This window comes from Sinocyclocheilus rhinocerous, unplaced genomic scaffold, assembly GCF_001515625.1.
Source record: "Sinocyclocheilus rhinocerous isolate Xijiao unplaced genomic scaffold, SAMN03320098_v1.1 scaffold215, whole genome shotgun sequence".
NCBI classification, from domain to species: domain Eukaryota; kingdom Metazoa; phylum Chordata; class Actinopteri; order Cypriniformes; family Cyprinidae; genus Sinocyclocheilus; species Sinocyclocheilus rhinocerous.
In genome coordinates this window covers 54447-70071 of record NW_015660885.1, presented here as the reverse complement: position 1 = coordinate 70071, position 15625 = coordinate 54447, and the positions used below count along the sequence as shown (strand labels likewise).

The 15625-nt window shown below is 35.2% G+C and overlaps 2 protein-coding genes across 2 annotated transcripts in view; one reads left to right on the top strand and one right to left on the bottom strand.

The window, feature by feature from the left end:
• Nucleotides 1–4155: 4155 nt before the first annotated feature.
• Nucleotides 4156–7918, bottom strand: msantd4 (Myb/SANT-like DNA-binding domain containing 4 with coiled-coils). Its single transcript, XM_016535147.1, has 3 exons — nt 7871–7918; nt 5991–6658; nt 4156–4917 (listed from the first exon to the last, which is right to left on the bottom strand). Exons 2-3 carry the CDS (start codon nt 6468–6470, stop codon nt 4156–4158), a joined length of 1242 nt encoding a protein of 413 aa, XP_016390633.1. The 5' UTR covers nt 6471–6658; nt 7871–7918.
• A 146-nt stretch (nt 7919–8064) lies between these two features.
• aasdhppt (aminoadipate-semialdehyde dehydrogenase-phosphopantetheinyl transferase) overlaps nt 8065–15625 on the top strand; it is an 8558-nt gene continuing 997 nt past the window's right edge. The window contains exons 1-7 of the mRNA XM_016535130.1: nt 8065–8142; nt 8240–8429; nt 9136–9364; nt 10618–10739; nt 11814–11972; nt 13407–13475; nt 13545–13705. Of these exons, the coding sequence (XP_016390616.1) occupies nt 8286–8429; nt 9136–9364; nt 10618–10739; nt 11814–11972; nt 13407–13475; nt 13545–13705 (884 nt within the window). The 5' untranslated portion in view covers nt 8065–8142; nt 8240–8285. The remainder of the gene's footprint in view (nt 8143–8239; nt 8430–9135; nt 9365–10617; nt 10740–11813; nt 11973–13406; nt 13476–13544; nt 13706–15625) is intronic.

Here is a 15625-nt window from a genome sequence, read left to right as displayed (position 1 = left end):
GGCGCTTAAAGCGTTTCCTTGGTTTCCGCTGTAAACAAAGCAGCGCTGCACTTATGAACTTTAATATGCTTTATACAGAGACAAGATGAATAGAAAAAATACCATCTAAACTTTTCTAAAGACAGTAAGTTCCCCTCAGACATACATTCATATAAACTCCTAACCCTAATTGAATCGCGATTTGTTGAGCATCTCAACCGATTTGAATCGTCATATATTTAAATCGATTTTCAACCGGCTCGCGGTTTATCGTTACATCCCTAGTTCAAGGCATTAAACAAAACGTTTCTCAAAGGAAATGGGCTGAACACATTATTCAAAAAGAAAATATAAGCCATTTTCCTTGATGTTTACAAATATGAGCATTCATTGTACTATGAAACTACCACAAAAATGGTCCAAAAAGACAATTTATTGAAATTAAACTGCAAAAACAACTAGTTCAGAGCCTTCGCAACTTCCCATTTCGTCGTGTGACACTGATGAGTAATGATACTGAAAATTCAGCTTTGCATCACATGAATAAATGACATTGTACAATATATTTAAATGGACAACAGTTATTTGAAATTGTAATAATATTTCACAATATTACTGTATTTTTGATCAAATAAATGCAGCCTTGGTGAGCATAGAAGAGAAAATATAAGCCAACTTTCCTGAATGGTTTAAAATAAGAGCTAACATTGTACTATGAAACTATCATGAACATTTCCTTCCCACACCATTTATAGAAATTAAACTGCAAAAACAAATGGTTTAGAAATATCTACAACTTACCGTTTCAACAGTGGACACATGAAAGAAAACTGGTTTTATCAAGCCATTTCAATTCTTTAAATTCTATTTATTTTTTGTGCTTTGTCACATCAGGAACATACATTTAAAACACACACACACAAACACACACGCACACCATTTATTCACCATATTGCACGTAGAGTGCAATAAAACACTTTTCTGAGTCCATCAACACCGACAGCACCAGCTCACAAAAACTAAACACCCATAAAACCTTTTGTCTTTAAATTACACGACCTTCATCTGAGCATGAAATCATATTCACTGGAGATCCAACGAAAAAACAAAACATGGCACCAAACAGCTTTGGTTTTCCACTTGATTCGAGAAATGCAGAGAGAAGCTGAACTGTAAGGCTTGTTTCATATGCTGAGTGTTTCTGCTGCAAATCCATACAAATAAAGTGATTGCTGGGTTACACCTGGACTGTTTCCTTTACTAATGGCCAAAAATTATGAAATCATGAGCGAGCTATCAAGAACTACTATTTTTTTGTTGTCATAAAGAATAAATGGACATGCTGTTTCATTTTGCATTTTGTTCAATGTCTGCATGTTACAAAGCAGCACATCCATTTCCATTTTATGGAAAAAACAGATCAAGTTCCACATGCAATTGAAGTAAATTGCAAAGTGAACTGGACTGAATCCAGATGATTCAAATGAAAAGCCTATGCTGGAAAAGGTCTTGCTGGTAAATAGGTTTTCACCATATTTTCTGCTAAAGTTCTGTGTGGCAATCACAGATTAACAAATGGCCCAGAGCTGAAATTCTACTTGGCAAAATAAATATGCACTGCTACACACGCTCTCGAATGAAACTCCCAAAGTATGGGATCACGAAATGATAAAAAACGTATACCTTAAATGCAATGTGTGTCGCTTTGGATAAGATGCATAAATGTAACCAGGAATTACATGACTACAGAAACATGTAAACCAATCAGCACTCAACAACTGCAATTCAGGATCATCAAGACCTGAAAACAACTACCGTAAGAGAACACACACACACACACACACTCATAAGCACTGACAACATTCACAATACAGGCCTTTTTGAGGAAATCTCACTAAACCTGTGAAGAATATGTTTCACCTCAAAATCAAAAGAAAAAAATAAGAAAGTGTCCAGATGCACTACAGAAACGTTGTCAAGAAAATAACACCTTAAAGGAATAGTTCATCCAAAAAAATTTTTTTGCTGAACATTTGCTCACCTCAGGCCATCCAAGATGTAGATTTGTAGGAATGTAGCATTGAATCACTGTCTCAGCAATGGATGCTCTGCAGTGAATGGGTGCCGTCAGAATGAGAGTCCAAACAGCTGATAAAAACATCACAATAATCCACAGCACTCCAGTCCATCAGTTAATGTCTTGAGAAGACAAAAGCTGAAACAAATCCAGCATTAAGACGTTTTTAACTTCAAACCGTTGCTTCTGGCTAAAATATGAGTCCATAATCCACAATAACGCTTCTTCCAGTGAAAAACTTGTCTTGTCTGAATCAGGAGAGAAATCTGTACAGATCAAGCACCGTTTACAAGCCAAAACAGCCCAAAACAGGTGGATTATGATGAGAGAGACAACAGGAGATGGACTTGTCCACTGGAGGAAACATTGTTATGGATTATGGACTCATATTTTGGCCATAAACAATGGTTTGCTGACAGCACCCATTCACTGCAGAGGATCCATTGGTGAGCAAGTGATGGAAAATCTCTCCAAATCTGTTCCGATGAAGAAACAAACACATCTATATCTTGGATGGCCTAAAGATAAGTCAATTTTCAGCGCATTTTCATTTTTGGGTGAACTATTCCTTTAATGGTCCTAAAATATGGCTAATATTCTTTATGCAGAAAAATGATCCTTTTCTCTTGATTTTGGGGCGAAAATATATCCCATATGAAATATCAACTTTTGCTTTGACTGTTCACATTCATGTTTGTGAGTGTGAATAAGCAAAACTCAATCCGAGCACCTATAGTTTTACAAACACATTTATCTGTGTTCGGTCAGCTTATTCAATTATTGACGTCAAGACCAGAGAAAACCTGATTAGTTCAAAATAAAACCAGGCCTCACTTATAAAACACATTTTTTTGTACATACGAACATATAAATCACGATTCCACATAAATGAGGGCTCAGATTTGGTCCCCATCCATGCTGTAGTGTGAACACAGCTTATAAGAGCACTTATATAATCCAGCTCTTAAACACAGTATGGTAACAGAGTACGTCTTGTAAAAATTAATCAGGAGCATCTGTACTTTTTATAATATGTGAAAAGTACGTTCAGATACTTCTACATACATTTCTACGAGATATCAATACTCTACCAAATCGGCGTTAAAACGTCTTGTGAGTTGTTTTGCATGAACAGAAGGCAATCATGTGGGCTGACCTGAACTATAGATACAGTCAGAAACATGTCTTATACTGCCGGCGTGTTTATAAATCCTCCTTACCATAGATATCCATTCATTTCTGTAGTGGAAAACAAGAGAAATAAATAATATATTAAAATCTGGCTATTTTTAGAAAGGAAAGCACCAAAAAAGTGTGTTGATTTTTGCACTTCAAATAAAGCAAAAAATTCAAGACTGAATTTTTTTGAAAAAAAGAAGCTGAAACACAAGCTGTGTAATATTAGTTTTATTTATGTACTATTATAGCATTTATTTATACTATTATGGCTATACTATTATAGTATTTATAGTTTTAATATTTTTTTATTTTCATTTTAGTTTTAATTTGTTTGTTATTTTAAAGTAATTTTTGCTAGTTTTTGTTTAAAATATTTAATGTTTTCTTTTAAATATTTAACTTTAGTACTTAAACTTATTTTATTTCAGTAAGTTGGCAAGGCAACATTTCTAATTTTCGGTTAAGTTTTTCATCTAATATTTATAAAAAATATTTTGTCAGTTAACGATAATAATACTGCTTTTTAATTGTTTTAGGTTTTTTTTAGTTAACAATAACAACACTTGTGAATACAAGCAATTCAGCAACAAGATGATAAAAGACGCATGTTTTCTTCTGTTTTTCTGTGCAATGAGGTAATTTTCTGAGATTCATTTAACATATTTCATATTTATATTTAAAAATACAAAGTCTACTGCTGCATATGTTCAAAAGTGAGTCCACATGCATCTTTTCCCATCTTGTCAATAAACTTCTCACATTCATTGCTTGACTTCTTTCTTTTTCAAATGTCTGACAATAAAATGGGACTTTTTGCTTTAATTAATGTGCAAAAGACACATATTTGAATTTTTCCCCATAGAAATGAATAGATAACTACGGTAACAATTTTGTTCCTACCCAGCTGTATATATGGTGTTTTATGAGTGCAGCGCCATCTGCTGTCCATCTTTGTGAAGCTGCAGCCTCTCTTTCTCCACCTGCAGGCGCTCTTTCTCAATCTGCAGTCTTCCCGACTCAAACTTGAAGAACTGCAGTCTCTCTTTCTCCAGCAGGAGGCGCTCTTTCTCTAACTTCAGCTTCTCCGCCTCCAAATCCACCACCATTGGCCAAACTAGCTTCCTGTCCTTCTCGCCATCCATTGAGGATGACGAGGGGGCAGAGGACGATGTGGTGGGCGTGGCTACAGACATCGAGGGGGCGGGGCTCTGCTGCAGGGGGGTGTTTTGTTCCAGCAGCAGTCGCAATCGTTCTCGCTCCACCTGCAGACGCTCCTTCTCCAGCTGCAGCCGCTCTCTCTCCACCTCACCCTGCCTCAACCTCTCCTTCTCCACCAGGAGGCGCTCTTTCTCCACCTGCAGCCGTTCGGACTCCACCTGTAAGCGGTGTTTCTCTAGGTCCAGTCTCTGCCTCTCCAGCGCCACCAGCACACCTGTGTTCTCCCCTCCGGCTAGGCCCAATCCAGCTACACCCATCCCGGACAAGCCCCCGACTCCGAGCCCCAGGTCTCGAGTCGCCGTCGGGCCCAACGTGGGCTTTGTGGAGCTCAGCATGCCGAATTCATCAATGTGAGCGAAGACCTCAGGAACTCGGCCCTCGCGGTCCATATCAGGAAGGATGGAGGGAAAACAGTCTTCATCGTCCTCCTCACCCTCACCACCTTCTCCAACCTCCGCCTCCAACTAGAGAGATGGAAAATTACAATTAGACACACAAAGTCAGCAGCAATTATGAGACCAAGCACACATATGGCATAGGTTGAGTAGACTTGTTTCGCCATACCACACGTCACACAAAATATGATGCATTTTGTAGCAATTTTGCTCTCGACAACCATTTGTGAGGTGAAGAAGTCTTGCATTTCCTCTTAATCGCCATAAAAACTGCCACAAAAACATGATTCCTGTCTTCCTCTAAACCAGATTATAACTATATGCTCAATTCTCAGCCCATTTTCACATGTAAGACATTACTTTATGCCTAATCCTGATTTTAAGGGTTAGACTTATGGCCAGTGACAGAACAAAATGCAAACACGAGCCAGATGTTTTCTACTGCATCTGTGAGAGTTTTACTACTACATGTAAACAGCTACAGAAAATTACTGATTTTGTGAAAACAAAGTGTGTTTATGTAAGATTCTTTGGCATTACATTTTAACTTGAGTATTTGAAACTTTTGAAATTTGACTACTTTTTTTATTTTTAATAAGTGCATTAAAGCTGATGCATACTGTAAAATATTATTACAGTTTAAAATAACTGTTTTCTATTTTAATATATTTTAAAATGTAATTAATTCCTGTGATCAAAGCTGAATTTTCAGCATCATTACTCCAGTCTTCAGTGTCACATGATCTTCAGAAATCATTCTAATATGCTGATTTGCTGCTCGAGAAACATTTCTGATTATTATCAATGTTGAAAACAGTTGTGCTGCTTCATATGTTTGTGGAAAATGTGATACAATTAAGTTTTCAGGATTCACAGATGAATAGAAAGTTCAAAAGAACAGCATTTATTTGAAACAGAAATCTTAAGTAACATTATAAATGTCTTTACTGTCACTTTTGATCAATTTAATGCATCCATGCCGAAATAAAATTAATTTCTTTCAAACAAAACAGCTTGCAACATCAAAATGCTTAATGACTTTTGCCCACCATGAGTGAGGATTACTTGAATCAAAGTAGGAGACAATCTGATGAAAGTTGTAGGATGAATTTGAATACGTAGTATCTGTGTCTAGTACATACTCTATAGCTGCTGGCCTCATCGTCCTCTGTTTTGACTCCAGACGTGTGTGTGCTGGGCTCCCCGAGGTCCGTCAGGTCCTGCCAGTCGCACGACGAGTCTTTGGAAAACCCACTGAGGTCCAGCGACTGGTCACCGCCACCCAGAGACGTGTCGTTATCAGGAGACGAAGCTTCAAACTCCTGCTTCAATCCTGACGCCAACTCAGCCTGAAGCTGTTTTCGTTTCATTAATGCGCGCCAGTCCAGGTAACGCCGCTTGACCTCGGCCGCGGTCCGCAGCTCCCCCTCGCCGAGAGCGTTCACGCTGTCTGCCACCTCCTCCCACGCTCGCCGCTTCAGCTCGTTGATGGCCATGTTCTGCTGGCGGGAGAACAAAATCTCACGTCGCTTGTGGATCTCGCGGATCAGAGTCTGAGTTTCCTTCACGCTGTAGTTGCTCTTCCTCTTCCTCTTCAGGTGCTTCATCTGCAGGAAGTCCATGCTGGCTGCTGAGAAATGACTGGATGCTGAACAAATTCTGTCACTCCAGACACATTTTCAAGTTCATGCTGACACACGTTTAGAGCTGTAGCACAGTTTTAAGGGTGTGAAGTTTCTGTTAGTAGGAAAGTGTTGTTGAGGTCATTCAGAGGTCACCTGACGACAGCAGGATCAGACCGTCTGGTCTCCTACAACAAAACAAAAACACAGTTTTAGTTACACACGATACATTTACGTTCAGTAACATCTGAAAAAATCGGACATATCTGTACATTATTTTCTGTGCACAAAAACAACGATGAATAAAACCATAAAGTTAAAATGTATTGCATGTATTTATAAAACATACATCAGCGGCCTTCTGCTCACCAAAGCTGCATTTATTTGATCAAAAATACAGTATAAAAAAGTTAAATATTATTGCAATTTAAAATAAGTATGTTCTATTGTAATATATTTTAAAATGCAATTCATTCCTGTGATACAATCTGAATTTTCAGCATCATTATTCCATCTTTCAATGTCACATGATTCTTCAGAAATCACCCTAATATGCTAGAACTAAAAGGTAAAAAAAAATAATAATAATAATGATAATAAAATTTATCAATTTTATGTGTCCTTACTGAATAAAAGTATTAATTTTTAATTTAATTACTTTTTTTTTTTTAATAATTTTTTTTTTTAGTTTAGTTAAAAAAAAAAAAAATACAAACGGGTAAAAAAAAAAAAAAATGTATAGCCTGAATGCACTGTAAGTCGCTTTGGATAAAAGTGTCTGCTAAATGCATAAATGTAAATGTACATTTTTATCTAAAAATAAATATATAATATACAAAATATTATCTATTGAGCGCAAACTTTTGAATGGTAGTGTAGGCTATGCCATGTAAGTTTATTTCCAAAAATCGAAATACACAGTTACTGTGGTAAAACTGTGGTATCAGCCCCCACTGTCCTAAAAAATATACAAATAACTTTAAAAAATGACAGAAAGAGTCTGAAAGTTCGTATGATATGATTCCATAATCATCATGCAGTACCTTATTACAATTTCATACCATAATACAACCACAGCACATTATTACAAGGGAACAGCTGTAGTAAATATGGTGTCTTTTGTAGAAACTATGGTTGCAGGAAATATTTTGTCAAGTATATCCATATACAGTGTGATTATCAATATGACACCGTCATATTGATCAAACATAAACACATCAGTGCGGCTGTTGTGTTTTTGCAGTTCACTTATCAACATGTCGCCAAAAAAGGGCTTCTATAGGCACCTATACAATGATGCTTTGCACACATATGGCTCTTTATAAAACATAAAACAAACGCCATGACACAAACCACAAAAAAACGTCATGACTATTTGGTTTATTTATTCAAACACTCACCCGTGGAGAAAAGCATCAACCACTCCATCCACACGCGTCCCGCTCCGCCTCCTCAGCCGAACTGTGCCGAACACTTCCGACAACGCGCGAATACCCTACGCGATTGGTCAACGATCGTCGCCGCCTTCTCCATCAGCCAATCAGATGAGGCGCTCACTGAACAGCCCCGCCCATAGCATATTCTTCCGGATTCCCGTGTGTTGTGGTTTGGAACACATGTGCAGGCGTGCCAGAGAAAGCAAAACAAATGCTACAAATTGCATAAGACATATGTAGTAATAATATTGACTACATATTAGTAATTACTATTATAATAAACGGTCATTTTATAATAGATTAACAGCTGTTAATTATGCGTATTTGTTCTAGTAGGACTATAGGTCGTTGTCACTGACTGTTGTCGGTGTCAGCAGGAATGGACGGGGTCCGGTGGGCGTTCCGCTGCGGTTCGTGGGTACCGACCCGTTCCGAGTGGACACTGGCGGCCCGGTGCGTTCAGCTGGAGGAGAAAGAACGAATCGGGCGCTTCGTGTTCGCCAAAGACGCCAAATCTGCCATGGTGGGTACGACAGACAGATGAATGCACAGACTTCACAATTAATATCAATTTGTTCTTAATAAATAATCATTTTAACTTTTTTTTGCACGTCTGATATTTAATATTATGTTAATATTACGGCTTTTTCTGTTAATATTTCACTTTATTTACATTGCACAACTTTGCTGCAAACTCCTTGATACAAGTACAGACTCACTAAAGAGCACTAAAATTGATATGAAATTATATGCATTCATTCATTATTTATTTAATGATTCATTCAATTAATATAATTTAATATATTTTGTTTATGCATTTATTTATCTACTTATTTTTTTATTAATATTGTTTATTAATTAATTGGTTAATTTATTTACACATTAATTTTTGCATCATTCATTAATTTATTAATTCATTCATTTTATTTATTTATGCATTAATTCACTTATTCATTTAGGCATTCATTATTTATTTATTGACGCATACATTCATTTACTAATTAATTGATTCGTTTATTTATATATTGTTTATTTATTCATCCATTCATTTATTAATTAACAGAATTATTTTATTTATGAAGTCAATCATTATTTATTTATTTTAATATTTAATTTATTTATTATGCATTCATTATTTATTTATTTATGCATTAATTCATTGTTTATTTATTTAATCATAGTATCATGCTGTCTGTTGGTTTTTGCAATTGTGTGTGTGTGTGCACCAGGCTGGTCGTCTGCTGATCAGAAAGCTGGTGTGTGAGAAGATGGGTTTTGCATGGGACGGGTTTCGTCTGGAAAGAACAGCACGGGGTAAACCCTTCCTGCCACGGACCTCACCCACTCCCGGCGTCACCCACTGGAACTTTAACGTGTCCCATCATGGAGATTATGCCGTGCTGGCAGCAGAACCGGGACGCCAGGTGGGCATAGACGTGATGAAGACCAGCAGACCAGGTAATTTTCACTGCCCTTGAGCACTTACTAAGTCACCTGAGCATCTTGAACCAATATAATACAAGAGGCACTGCAGTTCCATCAGTGGCCAGCAGGTGTCGCTCTATACCTGTGCTTTAGGTAGAGCAGACTGAGAGAGTATGTAGCTGAAAAAGGTATTTTTTTCTTTTTGTATTACATCATTTCTGACTCTACTATAAAATGTAAATCTGCATCAGCATCAGCTCATAGGAATCATGTTTCTGTGCCGAACATGATTATTACATTACTGATTTTTCTTGCTCTTTTAAAAACAGAGTTTGATGTACTGTTTTATATACTATAACATTTTCTAAACTATTGCAAAAACAGCTCATCAATTCTGACATCATGGCTATGAGTTAGTTTTTTTGGGGGGGGGCTTGACAAAGTATACTGGCATTGTTTAAAGTTTAAGAAATCATTACATTAATAATTTTTAGAATTATATATATATATATATAAAATAGTGTTCAAGAAGTTACTTTCATAGTAATTTTAGCATTTGTAATAATACTCATATATGTTATATTATTATTAAAAATGTAAATAATTATTCATAATAATACTTAATGTAATTTAATAATATGTAAATTATGAATATTTAAATTATATATATAATTATTTTAAAATTACAAAAAAAAAAATTTAATGTTCATAAAGTTATACATAGTATTTTTTATAAATTGTTTTATTATTTTTTACTTTTTTATTTTTACTTTTATAATTAAAAATATATTACAAAAATATATATAAATGGTAAAAAAAAAAAAGCTCTTCAATTATGACATCACAACTGAGCTCATTAACATGACACTTTCATTTAAATATCAACACCTGTTCAATATTAAGCCACTGTGCCAGAACACAGAGGTTAGCCAATCCTAAAAGAGGCCAATTATATTTTAAAGGAACAGTAGCAAAAAAAAAAAAAACAGTCCATTTAAATACTGAGCTCATTAACATGACACTTTCATTTAAATATCAACACCTGTTCAATATTAAGCCACTGTGCCAGAACACAGAGGTTAGCCAATCCTAAAAGAGGCCAATTATATTTTAAAGAAGGAACAGTAGCAAAAAAAAAAACAGTCCATTTAAATGTAAAGCTCAGAGAAATGGTGGAAAAATGACATTTCTTGTGCCAAAACCTTCACTAATGTGAAATTCAAGGGTAAAAAGGCGTAGAATATGAGCTTTTAGGTGTTTTATATGTATTTTTGTGTGCATATCAGGCAGTAGCTCCGTTCAGGAGTTTTTCCGCATCATGAATCGTCAGTTCACCGATCTTGAGTGGACGAACATACAGAAGGCCGGATCAGACTGGGACCAGCTGGACATGTTTTATAGGCACTGGGTAACTATAGCAACCGCTGCTTCCTGTAGCATCATCATCATCACCACCAGGCAATGCGCGCACACACACACTCACACACACACACATCTACATACATATCGCAGCGGGAGAGAAATTGTGCTGGATGAAACTGTTCCAATTCTGATCCCTGTTTCCATGGCGATGTGATCTCATCACTTCAGCATGACTCAGTTATGCCAGTCTGTGGTCATTTGAGGACTCTCATAAACACACACACACACACGTATGGGTATCAGTAAAATGTGCTGTAGGTGAGAATGTGGTCAGTCACTATTACAAGCACACACACACACTTACCTAGCTGTCCAGACCTAACCCTACAAGAACATTATGCATTTTTACATTTTTAGTTAAAAACAAATAGCATAATTTGCCTTATTTTTCAATCATTTTACCTTTGAGGATTTCTGCTGAATATCTTACAGTAATTAAATGATTTTGAACAGTTTGGGTTTTGAGTTTTATAACAAAGGAGTTTGTTTTTGCTTTGATTTTTAACAAGAAATAAATGTGTTGCAATAATAACTAGAATATGTATACTAAAATCCTGATTTTACCAGAGTAGCCAGTGTTTTATGTGTTGTGATGTTTAATGTGCAAGAGATTATTACTTAAATTATTTTTTAGAATTGATTTAAAAAAAATTGTTCACAAAAATATTACATTCATTTTTACAATTAATTAATTGTATTCATATTTTTAGAATGTTTTTCATAACACTAATATATAATTAAAAATAATAAAAAAAATAATACAGTTTAAGAAGTTACTACATTAATTAATAGGAGTTTTTTCAGAAATGTATTATTTTTACTTTAAGAATTAAAAAAAAAGTGAATGCTGTTTCCTCGTGCACAACTCGCCACCAGTCTCTTAAGTGAGCCCATATAGCCAAGTAAACACACTATATTGTGCACTGTTTTTCCTTGCATACTGGTTTTGCATACTATGTTTAATATGCAGTATACATACTCTAAATTATTTAAGCATTTCATTCTAAACATATCCAGAGGCCTGCTTACCTCTGATTGGTCCCTTTCTCTGTCCGCCGAGGCGCTGAAGGAGAGTTTCATCAAAGCGATTGGCTCAGGGCTGGGCTTCGACCTGCAGAGGGTGGAGTTTCACATCTCACCCAATCAGATGCGAGAGGGGCAAGTGTACCGGCAGACACAAATGTACCTGGATAATGAAGAAGAGGACTGGACATTTGAGGTGTGTGTTCACAATATACAAGGAATACTAGTCATTAAGCACATAGTTCATCCTCTCGGTCCATGAGAGGCAACATGTGACCTGTTTGGGAGTGAAAGCCGAATGAGGCTGTGTGTGTGTGTGTGTGTGTGTGGAGCCCTGCAGTGCTGCTTCGTCTCTCTGTGTCTGTCAGAGCGTGTGAACGTGACACAGATCACAGGTGCTTCTCGCTTCCTAGACAGAGCTCACATTCTTCATTCCTCTGGACTTTTCATCTCGCAGCTGCGAGAAAGAAAAAAAAAGTTAAAAGTATTCACCAGCAGAAACAAAAACACAGAATTCTGAGGCTTGCTCTGACTACTGTGTATAGACCATCAGGGCCATATACAGATTTCCTAAAAGAATTTGCAGATTTCCTCTCAGACCTATTGGTTACTGTTGATAAAGCGCTAATTGTCGGAGATTTTAACATTCACGTTGATAATACAAATGATGCATTAGGACTTGCGTTTACTGACCTAATAAACTCTTTTGGAGTCAAGCAAAACGTCACCGGGCCCACTCATCGTTTTAATCATACGCTAGATTTAATGAACATGACCATTTCCTTGTATCGTGCATGCTGCATATTACTGATATTAACTACACTGTACAAAATTATAAACGCAACACTTTTGGTTTTGCCCCCATTTTTCATGAGCTAAACACAAAGATCTACGACTTTTTCTATGTACACAAAAGGCCTGTTTCTCAAATATTGTTCACAAATCTGTCTAAATCTGTGTTAGTGAGCACTTCTCCTTTGCCGAGATAATCCATCCACCTCACAGGTGTGGCATATCAAGATGCTGATTAGACAGCATGATTATTGCACAGGTGTGCCTTAGGCTGGCCACAATAAAAGGCCACTCTAAAATGTGCAGTTTTACTGTATAGGGGTGTCCGGGGGGGTCCGAAAACCAGTCAGTATCTGGTGTGACCACCAAATATATATATAAAATATGTATATAATTTTTTTAATACATTGCATAGACTTCATACATGATAGGCCTATACAGTGGTTAATGTTCCATTAATTGTTGTGCAATTTATTATTAATAATGATATCATTTTTAAAGAAAAATATTTTTTACCATTTATATAAGTAGAAATACCAGTTTGACATGAAGCATATTGGTGATGTTTAATGTTCAATAAAATACATTAAGTAATGGTAATTTTTAAAATTTCTTTTTATTATGTTTTTAAATAAAAATGTTTTCTACTATTTTTTAGGAACACACACATACATATATATATATATATATAAAAATTTATTATAATAATAATAATAATAATAATAATAGATTCAATATGAATTTTTTTGTTATATATATGGCCTAGCCCTGATATATGACAGCCCTATACATTTATTTTATACAATGTACTCATAATTGACTTTTTTCTGTTTTTCAGGAGAGCTTATTGGACAAAGATCATCACGTCGCCGTGACGCTGGGAAAACCTGATATCAGCACGTCTGAAGTGAGTTTAACGATTTTACACCATTTTAGAGGTCAAGACAGTTCATGACATCATACTTCTGTTTCATAGGGGGACAGTGGGACTGTTTGTGAAGCTCCGCCCCTTTCGTTCACACTGTTGAGTTTCAGTGATCTGGTGTCTAAAGCCACGCCCCTTCTAGAGGAAGACCCCGCCTACTGGGAGAGATTTCAGAGCAAAAAGGAAGCACCTTCAAGACAAAGTGAACCGCAGTGAATAAATTACATGTTTATATATATATATTTGTTCTTTTGGGGTCATTCCTGTTCTTAAGTATTTTTTTATTTAATACTTTTTTATTTTTTTATTTATTTAATATTTATTTTTTTAACTCTGCATCTTTAAAAAAAAATTGACTGTTTGAAGACACTTCAACTTTAACTTATTTCCACAATGACAATGAACAGGACGTTCTTAAAAGTCAACTTAAAATTTATTTTCATATTTTAACCATCTTTTGATGTCATCAAACTGATTCTTTTAGGGAGGCACAAACCAACTATTGATGATGTTTGTGCAGCTGTTTTCCCTCCAAAATGATGTCACTTCCTGGAGATGATGTCATCAAGGAACTGGCTTTAGTTATACATATACATATATAAAATTGTAAATAAAAAATGTAACTATTTCATTACAAATAAATTATTAAATTATCATAGCCGTTTCTACCACAGAATATATATATATATATATATATATATATAGCCTAGTCCTGACACATGATACCCTTATAAACTGGTTAATGTTCAATAAATGTTCAATTTACAATATTTTAAAAGAAAAGTTTTTTTTTTTTACCATGTTATTAGAAGTATTTTATTTTTATTTTTTTTGCTTGGTGTGAAGCATATTGGCGATGTGTAATGTTCAATAAATTAATACATTAATAGTAATTTTTAGGATTTATTTTTGTTAACTTTGTTTAGGTAGACACAAACTAACGACTGATGTTAGTGCTGCTGTTTTCCCTCCAAAATTATGTCACTTCCTGGAGATGATGTCATCAAGGAACTGGCTTTAGTTAGTTAATGGGATATAAACTGTGAGTGTTATTTTATCCATTATACAGTATGACATGTCTGATGGGAACATGAAAATGTACTGCATAGGAATGACCCGTTTATGTAAGAGATGAGTTTATTTTCCCAACCTACACCTCCTAAAGTCAGTCTCTCTCGTTCCCTCCATCTGCCACCATCTATTTTTATCAGCAGGCCATTAGGACCGTGTGTTTGGAAGGTCCTGCTTTTAACAAATCGCTGCCGTTGGGACGCAGGTATGCATTTCCGCTCCTGCTGTTTCCGCTCGTGTTGTTATTGACAGGAGCTGCAGCCACACGGCTCGTGAGTTACTGAGGCTGTGGAAACTCGTACAGTAGAGGTTAAAAGAGCAAAGTCAATTACAGCAAAGCAGAACGGTCAAGGCTGAACTCGTCGAAAACACAGATGGGATCCGATTTAGATTAAACTCTGTACCCAAATGTAATTAATTTCTCTAAAATAGGAAAATAGAGACCAAGCAGCGTGTTGAGTGATGTACATTTCAAATTGAAATTTTAATATAAATGAGTTTTCATAATGCAATTTAATAATACATTATCAAACAGAAACAAATTTAATATGAAATGATTAAAAAAAAGAAGGAAAAAAAAGAAAGCATACTGGCAATAATGTTAAATAATAGTTCAATTTATTTAGTATTTTATTAATAATTACATTTGTAAAGATTTAAGTAGTTTAAAACCTGTTTTTTTTTTTGCTTGACATGAAGCATATTGGCAATGTTTAAAGTTCAACAAATTACTACATTAATTGATAGAATTTATTTTTTATTCTATTTTAAGAAAAATGTTTATTTGAAATAGAAATACCTGTATTTTTTTGTTTGTTTACATGACGTAAAGAATACTGGCAATGTTTTGTGTTAAATAAATTACTACATTTAAGTCATTTTTAGGATTTATTTTATATTATTTATAATTATATTCTTTACATTTTTTTTCTCTCCATTTTTCAGAAGTAGAAATACTGGTATTTTTTGACCTGATGGGCAGCATATAGGTGGTTTAATTCTGAATAAATGATTACATCGATTAATATACCTTTTTTTTTTTTTAAGAGAAAAAAAAAAAA